We start from the raw sequence: 20,795 nt of genomic DNA on the forward strand, positions 1-20,795 counted from the left end.
GCATTACTTTTAATTAAATCTCACCTAATGCATAGAAGACAGTACGTCCAGATAAACGAATAAAATTCAAGTTTACGAACAGTTTCGTGCGGGGCACCGCAAGGGAGTATCTTAGGACCATTGCTTTTTAACCTGTACATTAATGATATCATCAGTGTGGATACTAATGTTCGTTTCATAATCTACGCCGATGATACTAGTTTGTTTTTATTTGACGATAGCAGTAGTAAGTTAAGGACAAATGCAAATATACTCCTGCAAAAAAATACATATATGGTCCGATAAAAATCTTTTGTCTGTTAATAATGCAAAGTGAAAGGCAGTACTTTTTCGTCCCCCCCCCCAAAAAATTCGGTGATTTTGGTGAGTTATATTATAACAGAGACCAGATTGAGTTAGTAACGTCATTCAAATCACTTGGCATAACATTCACCGAAAACATGTTGTGGGACGACCGCATAGACAGTGTAGCGTTAAAGGCATCTAGAGCCATAGGATTTATAACGCGTTCCAAAATTTATCTCCCACAAAAAGTAAAACTACCTCTATATCATGCATTATTTCGCTCCCATCTAAACTACTGCTTATTAGTATGGGGTACTGCTACAAAAACCGATCTGAAAAAACTAGGAACTCTCGAAAAACGGGCCCTCAGGTTAGTTCATAACCTGCCAAGTAGACACTTAACAAGAAACTTATTTTTCAAGAACAAGATCATAAACGTTTTCAGCCTCTATGCTTATAGACTACTACGCACCTACAAACTAGAACAAAGAAGATGCATAAGTAATATATCTGACTTAGCCTCGATCGAATTATTTCATTGCACATATCCACGCCGGCATAAACCACACAGGGTATTACCAAAAGTAAGAACAAACTATGGGCGCCAAATGGTAGCATTTCAACTTCCATCCTTACTTAACAAATTATTGATGAAAATATAGACTTATGAAGCGTTAGCTGCTCTAACCTTCACAACTACTTTCTCCTTAACGCGTCGGTTTGCAGATGACGATGTCCTCCTCTTCAGCAACAAATGATTGGGAACCATAACCGAGAAGATGTAAGAGTAGGGATGCGTATTAAAATGCAGAAGACAAAGGTAACGTTCAAATGCCTAGCAAGGGAATAAGAATTCATGATCGCTAGTCAGCCTCTAGAGTCTTTGAAGGAGTAGGTTTATCTAGGTCAATTACTCACAGGATATCCCGATCATGAGAAGGAAATTTACTGAAGAATTAAAATGGGTTGGAGCACATGCGGGAGACATTGTCAGCTCCTGACTAGAAGCTTGGAAGCTTTCATTAGAAAAGAAGGCGTACAATCATTGCATTCCATCGGTGGTGACATATGGGGCAGAAACTTGGAGACTGACAAAGAAGCTTGAGAACAAGTTAAGGACTGCGCAAAAAGCCATGGAACGGAAAATGTTGGGCGTAATGTTAACAGACAGGAAGATATCATTGTGAATCAGAGGGCAAATGGGCATAGGCGATGTTCAATTCGAGATTGACAAGAAATTGAGCTAGGCAGGCCATGTAATGCGTGGGGCAGATAACCGGTGGAGCACTAGAGTCACATAATGGGTGCAAAAGGAAGGGAAGCGCAGTCGAGGATGGCAGAAAATTACGGTGGGTGATGAAATGAGGACACTTGCAGGTGCAAGTTGGAATCGATAAGCGCAAGACAGGGGTGGTTGGAGATCGTGTTCGGGACCTTTGTCCTCCAGTGGTCATAAAAAATTGGAGGACGCTAAAGCTTGATTTTTAATAGTGGAACGTGATAGCATTAAAAGATCCCAGACTACTTGCCACGCTTCCCCGCAACTTCAGCTTACGTAACAGGAACGTTTGCGAGCTTTCTGGTAGAAACGCGGCCTCATGCGTGGGCCGATCCAGGAAATTGTGCACAGCCGCGCCAAACTTCAAATGGCCGCTGGAAAAGGGGTCTGTGTTAGTTTCTGCGTAACAGAATTATGTGTTCTCGTATACGAATATTCTGACGAATGTTGGTTTGAGACAATCGTTTAGTTCAGCAACGTCTACAGTTCACTGTGCACTATCATCGTCATCCGCGCTCGATCCTCTCCCCTCCCCTTACCTTTTTTTCTTATGCATAGTACCTGGCCAGAGAAAAAAGTTCTTAAGGCCGATTTCTCTGCCTTTCTTACCTTAAAATGTTTGTCTCTTTGTCAAACAAGATTTGTGTTCTTTTCTGTACACTGCACTGTAAATCAGATGGTGTCCGAAAATGTCTGAAGCTGGAGTAGCTGGGCAACTGTGCGTTTATTTTGGTATAGCTTCAGCAGCGTTCCCGGACGTGGACATTCAGAAACCTGTCATATTTATAATAAGCAAAAGAAAAATCATACCAAGGTGATTCCTACCAAAACCGCACTCAAGATGCTGGCGTTCGTGTTCTATGAAACGTTAAGCACCCATTTTTATCAGACCTTGACAGAATAGGAGATATGGCCTTCGTGAATAGCGCTGAATACTTTCTAGGACTGGCAGCTCTCTCGAACTTAAGGCGCAGCAAATGGCCGTTGATGATACCATTGAACACGAGTCACCTCACTCACTCACTCACTCACTCACTCACTCACTCACTCACTCACTCACTCACTCACTCACTCACTCACTCACTCACTCACTCACTCACTCACTCACTCACTCACTCACTCACTCACTCACTCACTCACTCACTCACTCACTCACTCACTCACTCACTCACTCACTCACTCACTCACTCACTCACTCACTCACTCACTCACTCACTCACTCACTCACTCACTCACTCACTCACTCACTCACTCACTCACTCACTCACTCACTCACTCACTCACTCACTCACTCACTCACTCACTCACTCACTCACTCACTCACTCACTCACTCACTCACTCACTCACTCACTCACTCACTCACTCACTCACTCACTCACTCACTCACTCACTCACTCACTCACTCACTCACTCACTCACTCACTCACTCACTCACTCACTCACTCACTCACTCACTCACTCACTCACTCACTCACTCACTCACTCACTCACTCACTCACTCACTCACTCACTCACTCACTCACTCACTCACTTGCACTGCTAATCGGGTCGCGAAATTGTTGCCATCGCTCTACCCGCTTCCCTTCTGACAACACCGCGGAAAACAGCCCAAACACGAATGGCATTTGACACGATGACATTTTTCCAAAGCGTGCAGTGAACCGTAAGCAATGGCTCACTACTACTCTCCTTTCACTGTTTTCTAAAGCCTTATGCGAAAAAAAGGTTTTTCAGCGATGCGTGGGCTCATCAGACGGAGTTGTCGGACGTTTTCTTTTTTGTTTTTCTCCTCTCTCGGGGCTTAGCCGAGTTGGCATGCCCAGCTGCTTAAGTAGCTAAGTCAAGAGACGAAAACACGACGGCGTTAAAGGGCTAAACACGGCTCACGAAACGAGGCACCACCCATGAAGCTATTGCCGATGTGGCTAGTGATAATAATAAGGAATGTTAGTTTTACTTCCCGGAGGAGCATTGAAGCCGATAGCGAGTGTTCAGCTTAAAACATTGGCGTGAATGAGCAGTGTTCCAGCGGCCTTGCAGGCGTCGCACCTCAGTAGTGCACGAGATGAGACCGAAGGAAAGTCGTCGGCGTTGGACAGAGTCAAAAGAAAGGATTACACAAATTTCGCTTAACGTTCACCGCGGTGTGGTATGCACACACATCTGCTCAATATGAACTCTAACGCGTGTGCGTGCAAGGCACATCCACAGAACGGGAGCAACCAGAACGCTGCCCTGTTTGAGCGGATTGTGAGGGGGCGTCCACTTCCTCGTTTTTAGAGCGCAGCTCTTTGGCGTCCGTTCCCGCGTTTCGCGTCGCCGTTGTGCCTCGTCGTAACCAAGGGCATCATCCGCGTGCTGCTCTAAAGGTGCGCGCTCCTGCTGCCACCTCTAGGGCGCGGCGCGAGTCTTGCTTTCTCCTTGTCCTCCAAAGCCGGATCTCGTGTTCTCGTCTATCCTCTCGGCCCCTTTCTCCGCGCAGCGCCGTTGCGGTGACCCTCGCCGCTACCGTCCACTCCGCCCTCGCCGTCACTTCTCCTGCTGTCGCGGCACTGCCGCGCTGCCGACTGCGGGCGCTCCTTGGCGTCTCGCGCGTGATCCACGGCTCTCTGCGTTGCGTGGCTGTCTCTGCGTCTCGTGGTTGTACGGCTCTCAGCCGTGTCTCTCGATTCCCGGTTTGCGGGGCGCGTTCCTCAGTGGCATTTGTTGCCTCTCGCAGTGCTTGCGCCTGGCTGTCCATCTCCCGCCTCTCCTCTTGCCCTATACGCCCCCTTACCTGGCGCAAGGCCTTCGCGGTGACTCGAAAGACAGTTATAGCGTTTCGTCCCCTTACTTCTACTTCCCACCCCAACCTTGTGCGGCACATTGAGGTCCGCCTGTGAGTGAATGAGTGTGGGACCTCCACTCAATACCCGTTTGCTCCACCCACTTCCTCATCCCATCTCAGAGGAAACGTTAAATAATAATTGCTAATCTCCACCCCCCCCTCTCCGCACCGGTGACCCACTATAACATGGCGCGATGGCGCGTCACCGTAGCGCCGGCTCGATACCGGCGGAGCGCGTAGTGTGCTGTCCAATCTGAAACGCAGAACCGCCTCTATTTGGCACTGTGTGTTCTGTATGCAGTTGCCTGTTGTTGAATTAAGGCAGCAGCTGCGCTCAAAGATCGCATTACCAATAAGCGTAATCGTCGGCCAATTTTTTTTTCCGGGGCGGGGGGGGGGCAAAGCGCAATTCTTCCGTCCGTGGTGCAAAAAAAAAAGAAGAGACGCGGATCGACGTTACCGAATGCGGTTAGATCTTTCACGCTCGATAGACTACGCAGACGACTGTTTTGGGCAATTCTGCTCTCTTGACTGGACGCAGACGATAAGCAAATAAGAGTGGATATGAGTGGATATCGCGGATGTATAATAATACGAGTGGATATAGCGGATGTCTTTGCTCGCGATTCACTTTGAGCGAATACTTGTCGTGTCGAGGTGAACCGGTCCAAGCTGTTGTACCACCAAAAAAAAAAGAAACTTTCCATGGAACGGTATACAAATTCGCACGCCGAACGTGGTGCTAGCTGAAATCCCTCCATTTCACTCGAGAACAATCGTGCGCGCCTTTCCTTTTTCTGGCTTCTTAAGGTTTATTCGCTCATTCCATGCTTCTCAAAGTTTATAAGACATCTTTGCGCAAGCAGAACATTTACACTTAATGCAAACACGACAAGAAATGGTAATATGCGCAGAAATTTAAAGGTGTAGTTGTCGAAACGTTGATGTTGGTGCAGTCATATGTTAGTACTGAATCTGTTACGCCGTGTGTAACGCGAAGCGTTACGCACAACGTAACAGGCTGAGTACTAACAAATGAGTGCACCGACATAACGTCATGCATGACCGTTATAACCAGATAAATCGTGTTCCAGTCGAACGCACAATTTATTTATTCATTGCGAAAGCGGCATGAGAGCGGCACACAAAGAAAGCTTCTTCAGAAATCCTCACTTCCAAAGTTTTATGAACGTTCATACTTTAGGTAAACGAACACCATATCTAAGAAGCACTGGTATCGGTCAGCACTCAGCAATTTCTAAACAGAACCACAGACCGCGGGTCGAGAGTTCCTAGCTACTGCATTAGAACAGTTCAGATGTGACCCCAGATGTGACCAGGACAGGGGTAATTGGAGATCACGAGGAGAGGCCTTCGTCCTACAGTGGACACAAATATGATGATGATGATGATGATGATGATGATAATGACGACGTGACCCCATAGAGCGAGGTGGCTTTGTTTACGGCAGGGGGAGACATTCCCTCGTAATAAGTACCATTAGCACGATTCCAAGAGCTCGTATTGTTCTAAAAAGCCAGTGGTGGTTACTGCGAGTTAAATGCGGGCGACAGCTGGCAATGAAGCAGACGTCACGTAGAGTAAAAGTCACGTGAACAGGGCGCATCGAGATCGAAGCGCCACCACTTCTTAAGCCAGAGCCAGCGGCCAGCTTGCGGCTATGGCGAGCCCGCAGAGTTTGCCAACGGCCCATATATAGTAAAGCTGTCTGGCTGCCTTCTAATCAACTCGCGGGCCATGCATGCTGCGTCAATAGCAGGACAGCACGATAACGGCAACGGTGCGAATGCGGCTCCAGCGTCTGTAAAATTGGCATCGCAATAAAGAAGTACACGCACAAAATTCTCTGGAAGTTGTTTAACTATGCGTAAGAATTGTGCCACTTGCTCGTATCCATGCTGCCCTGTAGCATTGCCAATGTTATGAAACATGCTCCGACAAGTATAAATCTTATCAACCTTTAGCAGCCGTTATCAACCTTATCGGACTAGATCCCACCTTATCAACCATTATCGGTTATCAACCTTGTCGGACTCGAGCCAACTCTTATCAACACTTGTCTGCCCTTATCAGCCTTATCGGACACGTTTCGATCAATATCAACTCTTATCGATCCTTATCAACCTTATCGGACTTGATCGGACACTTATCAACCGTTATCAGTGTTTATTAATATTATGAGAATTGATACGACCACTGTAAGCGCTTATCGCTCTTTAGCACCTTATCCATCCGCGTCGGACCATTATAAACCGTTATGAGACCGGTATAACCCATCACTCCTTATGATCCTTATCAAGTCATTGGCTGCTTATCTGTCTGGGTGGTGCGACGTGAAGCGCATGAGGCCTCATAGATCGGTGGGACTTACATCGGTGAAGGAACGCCCCAACGAAAGGGACATCCCGCGACCACCAAAATACATCGGGGATGTAGCGTGTTTGGAACTAATTTTTCGCAAAATCTGAATTTTCCTGATGTCTACGACGCGCCTTCTCGGCTCTGGTTGTAGTGATGGCTTTTATTTTACCATCACCAAATCTTCTAACAAAGCCGTCATAGAAACTGTTGTTTCATGCATTATTTCCTTTATGGCGATTCTTCTTCGTGACGGCGAGGTTTCCTCGTTGGGTAGGCACAGAGATGCTTACGCATTTAAAAGCCTTTTATCCCTGAAACTAATCTCGCTATCGAAAGACAGTCGCGGAGAAAAAAGCAACGAACTGCGTGGATGTGACGGCAGAACAGGAGGGCCAGAGAACCCACTAATGTTGTCGTCGAGTTTCCATTTGCGACAAGACCGAGAGATGTCCACGGCGCAGTCGCACTTGTTCTAGACGTGCAGACGCACTCAACACTCGCGATCTTATCCTTACTTTTTTTTTCGTCTGCTATTATACCGCTCGTCTTCGGCCGAGAGACGAGAATACGGCATCGATTACTAATCACAGCCCGTCCGGAGCGGTGTCCGAGCTCGTTCACTGCGTCGTTTTTCTTCATTTGCCTCGTTTCTCTGGCCTTTCGCAAGTATTCACATATGCTATAGCCTGCACTCGCCGTCTGGTTGGTAGGTCGTTCATTAGCGAAATCACGCAACCCGCTCTTAGGGGATCGGCCTTAAGTCTGTCTAACGCTCAAAGGAAATCTGCATCGCCTTCGTTTTCTTTCGTGGCAGTAAATGGCACTACTCTTGGTTTTATCCTACGTGTTATTATTACATGTTGAATTTCTCGTGCGGCTAATAATTCCGTTAGATGAAGGGAAAGAAGGGAAAGATAAAAGCAGAAGGCAAAGAGGTTAACCAGAATAACGTCCGGTTGGCTACCCTACACCGGAGGGATGGGAAAGGGGAAAACAAATATTACATGGAGAGAGAGGAGGGAAGGAAAGAAGGAAATTACAGGTGAGTTCGCTGAGGCGTGTGGTCTAATAGTAATTGCACTAATAGTCACAGACGTTAGATACTTACCAGGCTACGCAGCGGAAGCTAGACAAATAGTGCGGCCATGGAAGTATCACTCCGCTGATTTCGCAGTGAGGTTGTTTTCGATCTGCGACGCTTCCTATGGGGTAAATGCTGCGCGTGTTACAATTGCAACGCGCGAGTGTAAAGTTATGTCATATTACGTATTACTTACGTGTAGCCTTGCGCTTGCAGTATGCGATGCACTATGTTTTGGTCGCCAGCGCAAGGGGTGTGCTGTGGCTGCTGGTCGCAGAAACGTGTCACTCCGCTTGTTCGAATGTAAATATGCTCCCATCTGCGACGCCTTCCAGGTATTAAATGCGCCGTATTTTGCGACATATCAGTATTAGACAATGTTACATGGAATTAATGGACACATACCTAGGGGGTGTTCCCTTTTAGGTTTTCTGAGATTAAAAAAAAATTGCCTGTTGCAGATACCATAATAGTAGTTAGTCACTGAGCAAGGTTATTAAGGGAGGCGGACACTACTTGTATTAGAAATCGAAACACATATTCAAATATTAAAAAAATAATCACTAATTCCTTCTTTAAGTAAATACTTTATGGTAGATATTGCAATTTACGAATTATAGCTGGTCAGTTTGCAAGGCACATCCACTTGTAATTAATGTTCGGCATGACACCGGTTCGAATATATACGTCATCAAACTCTGTAATAATGCAATGTTGTTCCGTTTACTCTTTCTTTAATTAATACTCAGCTTTATGCATTGCCACACGAAAGTAACTGGTACGTCCATGTATTTCGTCTCACACTTTGGGGAAAAATATCCCGAAACTGGCTTTATCCAGCTTAAGGTGAACGTGAAGGTGCATATTCGGTTATTAGCACAATTTACGTTATAAGGAATATGATGCGTTGCGTTAGTGTGGACAGCTTGTAATAGACCGCAGGCGAACAACTTATAATAATGGGTTCAGGGCGAAGAAAGATATCACCTAGAGAAAAGTAAGGAGACGCCGATTTTACTATCGTGGATTCTTACATTTACCTCCCTTAACTAATCTGTTAGAGGCACTACTTCTCTAGCCAGTGCACTTTCCTTCTAAATTCATCGCATGTATTCATTGTCATTTCAAACTTATGTCAGTGTGGTGCGGCTTAAACAACTCGCAGTGTTTTTGTTCTCTACACACAAACGTACTGCAGCAGTTTGGTAAATAGCAGATGTTGCAGCGCGCCATAGGAGTCAGAAAGAACCGCAAAGTAAAGAACGCTTTATCCAAACATACTCTGCAGCTTTCCTTTGATCGTGGTGCACGGAACTAACTAGCTTTGGAACTCTGTGCGATCAGAATGAACAGTGATAGCGAACGGGCCAAATAAGTGCAGTCAAGCGAAGCGGAGGTCCCCGCACTGTTGCGGCCATTGCCGTCGAGGCAAAGGGAAAGGGGGTTGGGCGCGTTATTAATTGAAGATGTCTTAGATTAACAGCTTTCTCGTAACGACTCTCGTTGGGCTTATGCTAGTCTTATTCCCGCGTTTCCCGCTCTTTGTTTTCATTTACCGTCTTCACGCTCGCGCCAAAAAAAAAAAAAATGTCTTCCTTCCCTTACAACTTTGAAAGTGACTCTTTGGCAGACATCGTAACTGAGGATCTTTCTCATTTCTTTTCTTGCTCGCCGATACATAATGCAGTCCCTTAATAATCCCCGGCCCCTAGCCTTCGCCGAGCGATAGCGTCTTCATACGAGAGGCCGCTGCATGAGGCAATCGGCTTACGAGCTGCCGCCGTAATCCCGCCGCTCTTGGGGGAGCGGTGGTCACTTTATGGCACGCCGTGCGCTAATTGGCACGTTTTGTCTAGTTTGATTTGGAAGCACGAGCTCGCTTTCGAGGGCTATTCGCCCGGACGGCCTCGCTGAGCAGTTTCCTGATATCGAATTTCGGAAATGCCAATTTACTGCTTCACAAGCACACACAAAAAAGGAGGACACCAAAGAGATGAAAAAAAAAGGAGGCGGTGATATGTTCTCCCCGTGCCACGACTGACCCGTGTATACACGATAGCCTTGCTTCAACTATAACTCATTTGATCATTAACCGAATCACTCCATTAGCGCGCTCTTTCTTACCAGTTCTTACGAGCCTTTAAGGCAAGGGAAGCTAGACGGTTATGCCGAAAGAACACAGTAGAGGAGACGTTTTGTTCGAATGCGAGGGGATCGTGAAACTCAAAGCAAGCATGGACAGATACGAGTTTCCCTCCGAAAACAGCGCAAGGCTGCGGCGAAAATGTTGGGTTTTCGCTAGAAGCCGTCAAAAATTGCCAGCGCGAGCGGGGAGGGTACCTCGTACACAGAAAATGGTGGAAAACAAGTTTGCAAGGAATAAACTAGCATGGCTTGCGCGATGCTAAACCACGCATACGTGTTTTAACGTTTAGCGTTTCTAGTTCACCTGCAGCACGGGGAAATGTATCGGTGAACTGAAGTACCGGTGGCGACATCTCATGGCGCTGTAATGAGCTATAATCATCGTGGTGTAATGGGTGCCTAACAGAACACAAAAGACAAGGAGATGGACAACGGACCACCTTAATGGGCTAATACTCCTACAGACATAATACGAAAACGGCGCCTATAGCACTAAACAGGATTTAAGTAAGGGCACCTGTGACGACCGTGTGTCTGAGTTTTATATGTGTTTTTACTCCTTTCCTCGTATTGGTTCCACTCTGTTTACGTACCTATTACAGCAATGAATGAACCAACTATCCCAGCCCAGTTTTGATCCAGAAATACTCCGTTGTACTAATATTCGAGAATGAAACGATACAAAAAATACTCTTGCGGTAATTCTCCAGCAGCCGACATGTTTGCGCTAAAGAAATAGGTGAAGTACAAACGATAATATCAATGACAGTTAGACGTGCTTAGGTGGAACACTGCTTCACAAGATGCCGCCTATGACACTGTTTTTTGGCGCCTATGTCTTGTCATATTCGAGTAGGCTTACGCTTTGCGATAAGTCGGCGGCATGTAACTGCAGCTTACGTCAGTTACTTAGGCTGCTATACCTAGTTACGTTTCAAGCTGTTGGCATTTCATTGATGTTAGCAGTTTCTAGTGTCATTTTTAAAAAGTAACATGCATGGGAATGCTTTACATAGTTTACCTGCTATGCTGTCTGAAGTGCTCACTTGAACTGTCTGCAAAGTACGCGTAGAAGTGTCGCTAATATTCCCCTTTCATTATTTTCTAACTTTTTGGGGCTAAGCTATATTGCCACTGTAGAGCCGGAAAGGCGCCGCCGGCAGCAAATGTTTCTCACACAGGCATAATTATTTTTTAAAAAATTACCTTCCAAGACTATAGCCGTAGAACATCCACGAAGTGTCTTTTACCCGCCAAATCTTCTTTTTAGCAAATAACTTCGTTCCCCACAACGTTCCGTTAAAAAGACGTCTGCTGTACATGCTTCCACTGCTACGCCAATTAACAAATTACGAACATATATAGGTGGTTGTTTTGCAGGGCGGATTACAGACTAAAATATCATTGTCATTGCCGCAAGCTCATTCTATCATATTCTTCATTATAAGTACGAAAAAAAAGTTTAGCATACGCTAAAGAGGATGAAGGTGAAAGCCTTCGCGCTGACGAGGCATTGTTTACATTACTTGACATTCTCATTCGAATGCCTTGTTCCATAACATTTGTTTTCTCCCGCAAATGTCGTGGGATCGATCGAGTGCCCCAATTAGGTCAAATTAAATTAACTAATTACATGTGCACTAATTAACACGAAAAGTAAGTTCGACTACCACCAAAGGTCGAGGGTTTGAGGACCTTAATTAACTGTGCTTTAATTAACTTTACTGAATTAACTGTATCATCAGTTACTGTGCGGTAACTAACTACTACTTAATTAACACCAACGATCGTGGGTCTTAATTCACATTAATTAACACTCCCGGCTGTGGGTTCAACTCCCGCTACAGGTAGAGGGTTCAAGTGCCCTAATTAATTCTATCTTAATTTTTTTATTTATTTATCATTTATTTATTTCATAATACTGTGAGCCTTTCTCAGGCTCTGACAGGAGTGGAATGTACAATAGGTGGTACAACAGGTTTGGTGTTCCGGAAGATGAATGAAAAGATACATAACTTATATAAATAATAGAATCAAAGTGTGCAGAGCTGTAGAATCATACAATTCATGACTCATAATCAAGAAGGCTGTGACTACAACACATTTACAAAAGCATTTTCAAAGAAAGATTCAACGTTCGCAACAAAGACATCAATTGACACATCATTCACAATATGGCTGGGCAGGCTATTCCATAGTTCTATGGATCGAGGAAAAAAATAAAATTTGAATAAATTACATCTAGCAGCAAATGGCCGTATGCACAAGTCGTGATTGATTCTTTTGGAGCGATGGTGAGGTCGCTTTAGGTACACGTCTTTAGTTATGTTGATGCAATCATGATATAATAGGAAAAGAAATTTTATACAGGCAGTTAGTCGTCGGCATTCTAACGTCGAGATGCTAGCCCTTTTACGGAGAAGTGTCACGCTATCGTAGCGGGAGTATCGGGAGTAAATAAAACGGAGTGCTAGGCTTTGAATTCTTTCAAGTTTCGTTTTCAGGTAAGACTGATGGGGGTTCCAAACTATGGCGCTGTACTCCAGGATGGGTCTTACTAGAGTCATATAGGCGTTTAGTTTTACATGCGCAGGTGCAGCTGACAATTTTCGTCGGATGAATCCAAGTGGTCGGTATGCTTTTGTACATATGTTATCTACCTGGGATTCCCAACTCAATTTTTCAGTAAACGTTACCCCCAAGTACTTTACTTCATTATTACGCGTCACAGCAGATCCTGATAAAAGGTAAGTAAAATAGATGGGAGTTTTTTTCCTTGTTATGGTGACAGAGGACGTTTTGCTTACATTTATTTTCATATCCCAAGTTTTACACCAAGAATCAATGTTAGTTAGGGTTAAGTGCAGATTATTTTGGTCATCTTGTGAACTAACCGTAGTGTACACAACGCAGTCGTCTGCAAATAATCTCAGTACAACATCTGGAGGGACACAGGAAAAAATGTCATTTATATAGATTAAAAAAAGTGTAGGTCCTAATACTGATCCCTGTGGAACACCAGAGCAAACGTCTAGGCTAATGGATTTGGCATTTTTTATTTCGACGTATTGAGTACGGCCTGAGAGGTAAGCTGTAATTCAGGAAACTATGTTTGAATTAATACCAATCATTTTAAGCTTCTCAATTAATTTACAATGTGGAACAGAATCAAAAGCCTTTGCAAAGTCAACGAACACTGCATCCACTTGCAAACCAGAGTTAATAGCAGCCGCGAAGTCGTGTGTAATTTCAAGTGATTGCGTAACTGTTGATAGTCCCTTCCTTAACGCCAGAGGTTGAGGATTCGATTCCCACCGAACGTCGTGCGTTCGAGTGCCTTAACAACTGCGTCTGCATTTACTGTACCGTAATTAACTTCCCCTTAATTAACACCAAAAGTCATGGGTCTTAACTAAGTTCGCTATAATTCACACCCAGGGTTGTGGCTTCGACTACCACCAAAGATCGAGGGTTCGACTCCCTGTGCATTTATGTGTAACGCCGGGACATCTGATTTTTCGACCCCTGAACCATCTAATGCGCTCGCCTCAAATATTGCGGCAGAAACTGTCTAACGATGATTCTCGACGTGAGGGAGAGAGAGAGAGAAATAGAAGACAGGACAGGCATGGAGGTTAAGCAGACGCACGTCCGGTTTTCTACCCTGCACTGGGGTAAGGGAGTATGGGGTTCAAGTGATTAACATTGATACAATGTAGCGAAACACCATGTTGCCACCGCCGAAACGCACCACGCTTGAGGCGTGCGCTGCAGCTGGGTTCCTCTCTCGCGCTTCCCTCTCGACACACTGCGCCACCTAACGGCGCCGCCGCAAGGTGAGCGCGTGGTCTATGTCTGAATATACAAGACGCGGGTTTGATTCCGCCCAGAACCAGAGAAATTTTGGAGAATATTTTGGTCATTCAAGAGCGACGCATATATAGACTAAGTGGCATATACTCCGTGACCCAAGTTGGCGTCAGAGTTCATTGGAGTGCATTGTCCCCTCAGCAGAGCCAGCTCGATGATATATCGATTAGAAGACCAGTCCAGTCCAGTCCAATCCAGAACAGAACAGAACAGAACAGAACAGAACAGAACAGACAGACAGACGCCCATGGGGCTACATTTACTTGTAGCCTTTCAGGCAAGCTAAATTTCCATTTATATTTCCAGAGCACAAGTGTTACTCGCGTCGAACTATCTCAGTAATAAGACATTTACAATCATTTGCTTCCTTGCCATGTTTCTTGGTTGAATTTATTCATTAATCACGTTAACATTTAAATTAATGAATCACGTTTGGATAACAACCATCCGGCCTTTTCTTTTGTTTCATTTATTTTTTATGCATCAATAATTTAAGATGTTTTAGACAGACCTTTTTTTACATCCTACACGCATTGTAATGCCCGGGAACTGTTCAGTAGTAAGCACATGCTTTACAAATAAAATAAATATTGAATTCAAATTTTCATTGTCATTAGATAGAACTATGGAAACGCTTATTCATCGTTTAAGGCTAGGCACTGCCTACACAAAGCATTTCTTACACAGAATTGGCCGAGCGGAAACCCCCGAATGTGATTGTGGATTTGTAGATGAAGATATATATCACCTCCTTCTACATTGCCCACATCACGACACACCAAGATGCCGACTTAAGTCAGCGCTAAGTAAATTAGACCGCAGACCTTTCAGTTTAAGGAAACTTTTGGGCCCTTGGCCAACAACGGCCTTGCAGAAGAGCGCTTTAAAAGCACTAAAGACTTTTTTTTGAAGACAGCGGCATCGTTGGACGTTATTAGTGCTTTCATTGTTCTGTTAATTTCAATGTCACTCTATATATCCATCTGTTTGGGAATTATGTTATGTTGACTGCTCTGTTGTGACTGTATGTGCTAATATATTTACACGATGTATATACCACCCACTGACTAGACAATGTGTTATTAGGCGACAGTATCGTTTGTACTTTTGAGACTTTCGACTACATCGGTGTGGAGACATTTGCCATAGTCTTCCTGTGGAAACGTTGCTTTATAAGTCCTGGTGCTTGTGTGAAAAGATTATTTGATATGTAACCGTGAACCCTGAATGATGTATGACGGAACCACCCAAGAGATAAGGAGTAGCCGGCGCCTTAAATTGCGCGCCAACATCTCCTTATATCATATCAATAAAAAAATATATTTTAATAGATTTCAGCGAGTACTGAAATGCTTGTGCTCCGATCGATCACTTACTTGAGCATGCCGAGCATACGTCGTCACCGCAGAAGTGACGAGAAAGCAAAGCTGCAAAAAAGAAGTCTAATTAGTGAAATTGTGAACACTGCTTGCCACATAAAGTTGCCTATATTGATAATCGAAGGAACAATAAATCATGCAGATACTCCACAGATCATGGAAAGGATGACTACATCAATGAAAATGATCATTCGAATTGCAAATTATTAAAATACTCGTTGGTTAACCATCGCCGAAAACAATCTTTGGCGAGGTGTACGTATGGTAGAAAAGACAAGCACGTGTGTGCACTGAGGCATATTGAAGGAATACATGATAACGAATGGATTAACGAACGAATGGATAACTACTGGAACAAACTTGTCTCCATGGTATTCCATCGTTTTTTTCTGACGTCGTAGCGCTTTATAGTTATGTAAAATGCCCTACTGCGTCGCGTCGATGGCCGTATGGAAGAAACCAGAACTACTTTTTAAAGTATAAATGTAAGGAAATCTATAAGACGGATGAACATCCACAAAAGCTAAAATTTACGTCGTGCTTATGCCAATTTTTTCGTGCTACTGATGCTGCACTAATAAAGAAGTTTGTTAGCGCCGTAGTGCCAGTTTGTGCCGAGTGCACTCCTTGTCATCAGAAAGGTTGTCATCTGGTCAGGCAAAGAGCGCTTAGCCTTCACCATCTCGTCTTCTTGTCGTTTCAGCCCAAAGAAAAAAATTCAGTAGCGATCTAGCGGTAAATGCGCGAGAAATGCTTTAGCATTAGGCCGCACACACACACACACACACACACACACACACACACACACACACACACACACACACACACACACACACACACACACACACACACACACACACACACACACACACACACAGATATATATATATATATATATATATATATATATATATATATATATATATATATATATGTATGTATCACCTCTGCCACGTGATCGGCTTCCTGCACTTCACCACACACATGCACTTATTCCACTTTGGGAATTCTAATACTAAAGTATTCAAATAAAGAATAGCCTTTTATAAAATTTCCAGCGTTCTTGTTTTCGACCGCCGATATCTTTAACTCGCACCACCTTCTTTCGATATCACATTAAAGCAAACACTTCAACAGCGTGTATTCCACTGTAAATCCGGCTTCGTGATATCTTGCTCTCGTCATGCCTTCGTCGTCGCGCCTTCTATACCGACCCAGTGGCCCAAGTTGTAAGTAGCCTGAACCGCTAGCTACGGGCACGTGGTCGTGATGCCTTCGCGGTGGTATCGTCGCCGTCCCTCGAGCTTCGTCCTCCTACACTCGGCGTGCCTTCGTCGTCACGCAATCACCGTCTTGCAGTCGTCATTCACACGTTGTCCCAGCGCCACACCGATGCCATCGTGGTAGCTCAATCATCGCATTCCACCTTCGTGATCCAACTTTCGTCGTGCAGACATGTCGTGACTCTTTCCACTCCGACCCAGTGGTCCTAGTTGCCCGATGGCATGGGCCACTGGGTGTGTGCTCGGGGTCGCGATGCTGCCTTCGTCATTCCAGCTTTGTCATATCCGACTCTGATCATGCCGTCGTCACCGCGCCATTGTCGTCACACAGTCATCGTCACGGTGTCGTTTTGTTATTGTCATCGCTTCAGTAACGCCATCCCATTGATGTCACGTAGTCGTCGTCGTAGCGCCTTTCCCGTTCCGACGACGTCAATTTTCGTTCGTCATTTCATTGTGGTTGTAATGTAGCCATTCCATCGTGATTATGCCGCCCTTGTCATGCCGTCATTGTGAGACAGTCGTTATGGTGCCTCCATTGTCCGACCGTGGTCGTAATGACCTCGGCGTAGGGCCATAAGCGCCCCTCCAGCTTCGTCATCTGACTGCCGTCGTGCCGTCGTCATCCGACCATCATGATCACATAGGTTTCGTCATACAGTCGTCGTCACGCTATTCTCATCACACACTCGCCGTCATTCCATGGTCCTCATGCGGTTTTCGTGTCATTGTCATCACTGTCTCCGCGTCATACAGTCGTCGTCATACATTCGTCATACCGTCGTCGGGATGCCTTCACGGTCGTTTCGACGTCATCACAGTAACTTCGACATCCGACTCTCCTCATGCCGTTGTCTTCATGCCATCGTTCCGGCTCGAGATGGCGTTTATTTTACATTAATTACACTGGCTCCACATACGGAAGCCCACTGCCCGCAGGAGCACATTAAACGTCCGAGTTCACATCGGGACCCGTCACGACCACTCCTGCACCAAAGGTCTCCGCTTTGAATACCGTCGTCTTCCCTTGCCGACCAGACTAGAAAATCTGATGACTGCATTGCGGACAACCACAATCGTCGAATCGTTCACAACATCCCGCCCATGGTATCGCACCGTTGTGCCGAACTCCGCCTCCTACGTTGCACCTTCGCCCCCGCATATGTCGCAAGCGTGTTTCAATATAGGAATCAGAGGTCGAAGTAGTTCCCACTGTAGCATTCGACGTTGGCCCCATTCATGAATTAGTTCAAGTTGTCAGGTCCAGGAAGAGTGGTGTTTTGTCGACCCGTCAACAGTCGGCGTCAAATCTGCGTCGACTTCTGGATATGCGCTGACGAATGGGAGGTTGCCTAGTGGTAAACGTCGAAGGAATGCTCATTGCCGTATCGAGAAGTAACACCATCGCTTTCACGTTGTCGTTTAATCGTTGTCATCACTTCAGTATTGTCATCCCATTATCGTCATACCACTTTCGTCCATACGTCGTCGATAAATCGACGTCATTACTTGTTCGTCATCCTATAGTAATCATGATGTCGTCATTCAATCGTCATTATGCCACCGTTATCATTGTGTCGTCATATGCCGCCATATGATCGTGCCACCGTCGTCATTCCCTCTTCTTCATCCTGTTGTCGTGACGTCATCATAACCATGATGTCGTCATCATCTCAGTGTACTCATGTCGGGGTCATCACGTCGTTGTAGTTATATCATCGTCGTATTTCCAATAACGGCATCTCATTATCGTCAAGCCATTCTCGTTACACGCATCTGTTTTTCGATCGATATCATTCCTTATTCGGCATTCCGTCGTTGCTGCGTCAGCATCATTCGGCCGGCGGCATGCCTCCATGCTCATGGGTCGCCTTGGCACAGCAAAGTGGAACGATGTCAGAGTTTGTGGCCATATAGCCAAAGAAACGCAAGTCTCATGATGGAACATGGGTATAACTGCGCGTTTTGTGGAGAGGATACAGAAAGAACGCACGCAGGACAGTCGCCGAACTTAAACTGAGTTGAAGTTCGCTGACTGTCCTGTGTGCATTCTATTATAACCACCAAGCTAGCAACCAACTAGCCCCTCAAAGCCTCATGTTTGTCACTGCACGTGCTGTATATACGTGAGTTCAGGAATATGATCTGTTGGGACATTGCTCGATTGCTATTCACATTATCATCTACAGTCATCGTGTGATGAGCTCTGCGGTAAATTTGTTAGAGGAAATTAAGGAATGCTAAATAGGTAGCACGAAATATTTACTTTAGAGTTACGCATAATTATATTTAGACGCGAAGACAAAATTTGCAGAGTAATTTAAGCAAGCACAGAGGTCTTTAAGATAACGTATGTTAACACCACTTGGATCTATTTGGCTAAAAATTTGAGTGAGCCATCCGGATGCTGCCTCGCTGTAAAGCCGAATTCTGTCGATGCAAAATGCCTCCACATATGCGACCCTTTGCAGGAGTTTCATGCAGAAAGACATCAGCTCAGCGCGTGCCCGCATTCCCCTGAGTTGATTACAGTGGTTAGTGAAAAATGAATAGTGCAGTACCTCCGAATGCGAAAAAAATCCTCGGAAAAAGCCGCCTATCTAGGGAGATCACATGCTAGCACTACACATTTATGTCCACCCGAGCGCCGCCTATCTACGTCTTCGGTCTATATTGTTGTACAACTATTTGGCTAATGTAGTAGGAACGTTTATGTAACACAGTATTAACAAAAGAGCATAATGAACAGACGATGTACTTTTTTTCTTTCGATTTTACCCTTTCTTTCGTCAGTAACAACTGCAGCGGAAAACCTGAGACTATCAAATTAAAAACCCATGTCCTGAGGTTCTGAGTTTCAAATCCAACGTCCTGATTACGAGGCACGCCGAAGTGAAGATCTCCGGATTAATTTCGACGACCTGAGGTTATTTACCGCGCACGTAATGCACGGTACACAGGAGAGTTTGCATTTAGCCCCCGTCGAAATGCCGTCGCCTATATCAGGATTTAATTTCACGATCTTGTGTTTAGCAACCAGAGAGCGAAAGGGAGGTGGTGAGAGCCAGAGAGAAGGTCTTTACTAGAAAAACTGAGATTTCGCAGGCGGGTCCAGAATCGCTGGCATGCTACTCTGTATAAGGATGAGAAATTGGACTGAGATATTCCAGAGGAAAGGGGAGAACAAAATACATTATATATAAGTGTGAAATGCGCTAGTGAACCTGATACTAATATTTTTTCAGGTGACATTGTGGGATTTATTGGGTTTATTGCTTAGCAACGAAGCGCCACAGTCACTGAGCCACCACGGCGGCAATACAGTTAAACCTGTCGCGAGCGAAAAATCTTATGTGCTGCTTGTATCTCTTAATAATCGACAACTAGGCCATGCTTCGTTTAGGCTCAACGGCTAACGTGTCTAACCGGGCTCGGGCGGGCCAAGGTAAATATAGCGGGTAGCGAAGCTTGCATAGAAGCCCATACGTTTATAGCACAGCGGTTCTTCGGTGGTTCATGGGGCTTAGCGCCATCTGTGTGAGTAGGAAACACTTCTGGAGGAGTAAAAAATACTACGACGCCATATTCGTTAAACACAGAATGATGTCATTTCGTTCTCAAAGGCGCGAAACTTGTTTCGGTGGCCTGACAATAGAGCTGTATATTCTAATTACCCGCCATTCGACCTGACGACTGTTTCGAGCTTTCAGCGCGGAAAGCCATGCAGTAAAAGATCAGCCGTACAGGTGTCGGAATCGTATCCCTGCACTGGACGTACTTTCTTTGGAGGCCGACGAAAGCTTTGAGTGTAGAGTGCTGGTCCCATCGTCGGACGCCAAGCCCGTCGGTCAGCGCTAAAGTAAACAAAAATCTGGCGGCCGTAACTCCCCACTTTTGACTGAACAGGCGAAGAAACGATGAAACTGCCCGAGCTATGAAATTCTGACAAACTTCGATAAGCAAAACAACACAACGTGTGAGGGAGGCGTATTGTAACACGCGAATATTACGAGTGCGCCTTTCTGTGCACTTCAAGAGATGCATTGCATTGCAAGTGATAGAAGCATCAACGCCCCTCTCTTATGGTAGGCGCTGAAAAAAAAAGGTATTTATTGATAATGATAAAGTAAAATAGCGTTGCCCTTTCTTTTTTCGTCACGCGCAGTTAAAAATGAATGCGAATTTTATTTTCCTCGAATTATTCTGACTGTCTGGTTTCAATTAAAAACGACTTTGCCTTTACCAATGTTCCCTCCTCAGATA

At 45.1% G+C, this 20,795-nt stretch overlaps 1 protein-coding gene across 2 annotated transcripts in view; it reads right to left on the reverse strand.

The window, feature by feature from the left end:
• LOC135896130 (uncharacterized) overlaps window positions 1–20,795 on the reverse strand; it is a 52,445-nt gene that overhangs the window by 29,037 nt on the left and 2,613 nt on the right. Inside the window, exon 2 of one of the 2 annotated variants that reach the window (XM_065424480.2) lies at window positions 15,247–15,297. The exons of the other annotated variant lie outside the window; for it this stretch is intronic. Within the exon in view, the coding sequence (XP_065280552.1) occupies window positions 15,247–15,297 (51 nt within the window). The remainder of the gene's footprint in view (window positions 1–15,246; window positions 15,298–20,795) is intronic. 2 annotated transcript variants of the gene reach the window in all.

The sequence above is a fragment of the Dermacentor albipictus genome, chromosome 6, assembly GCF_038994185.2.
Source record: "Dermacentor albipictus isolate Rhodes 1998 colony chromosome 6, USDA_Dalb.pri_finalv2, whole genome shotgun sequence".
NCBI lineage: Eukaryota > Metazoa > Arthropoda > Arachnida > Ixodida > Ixodidae > Dermacentor > Dermacentor albipictus.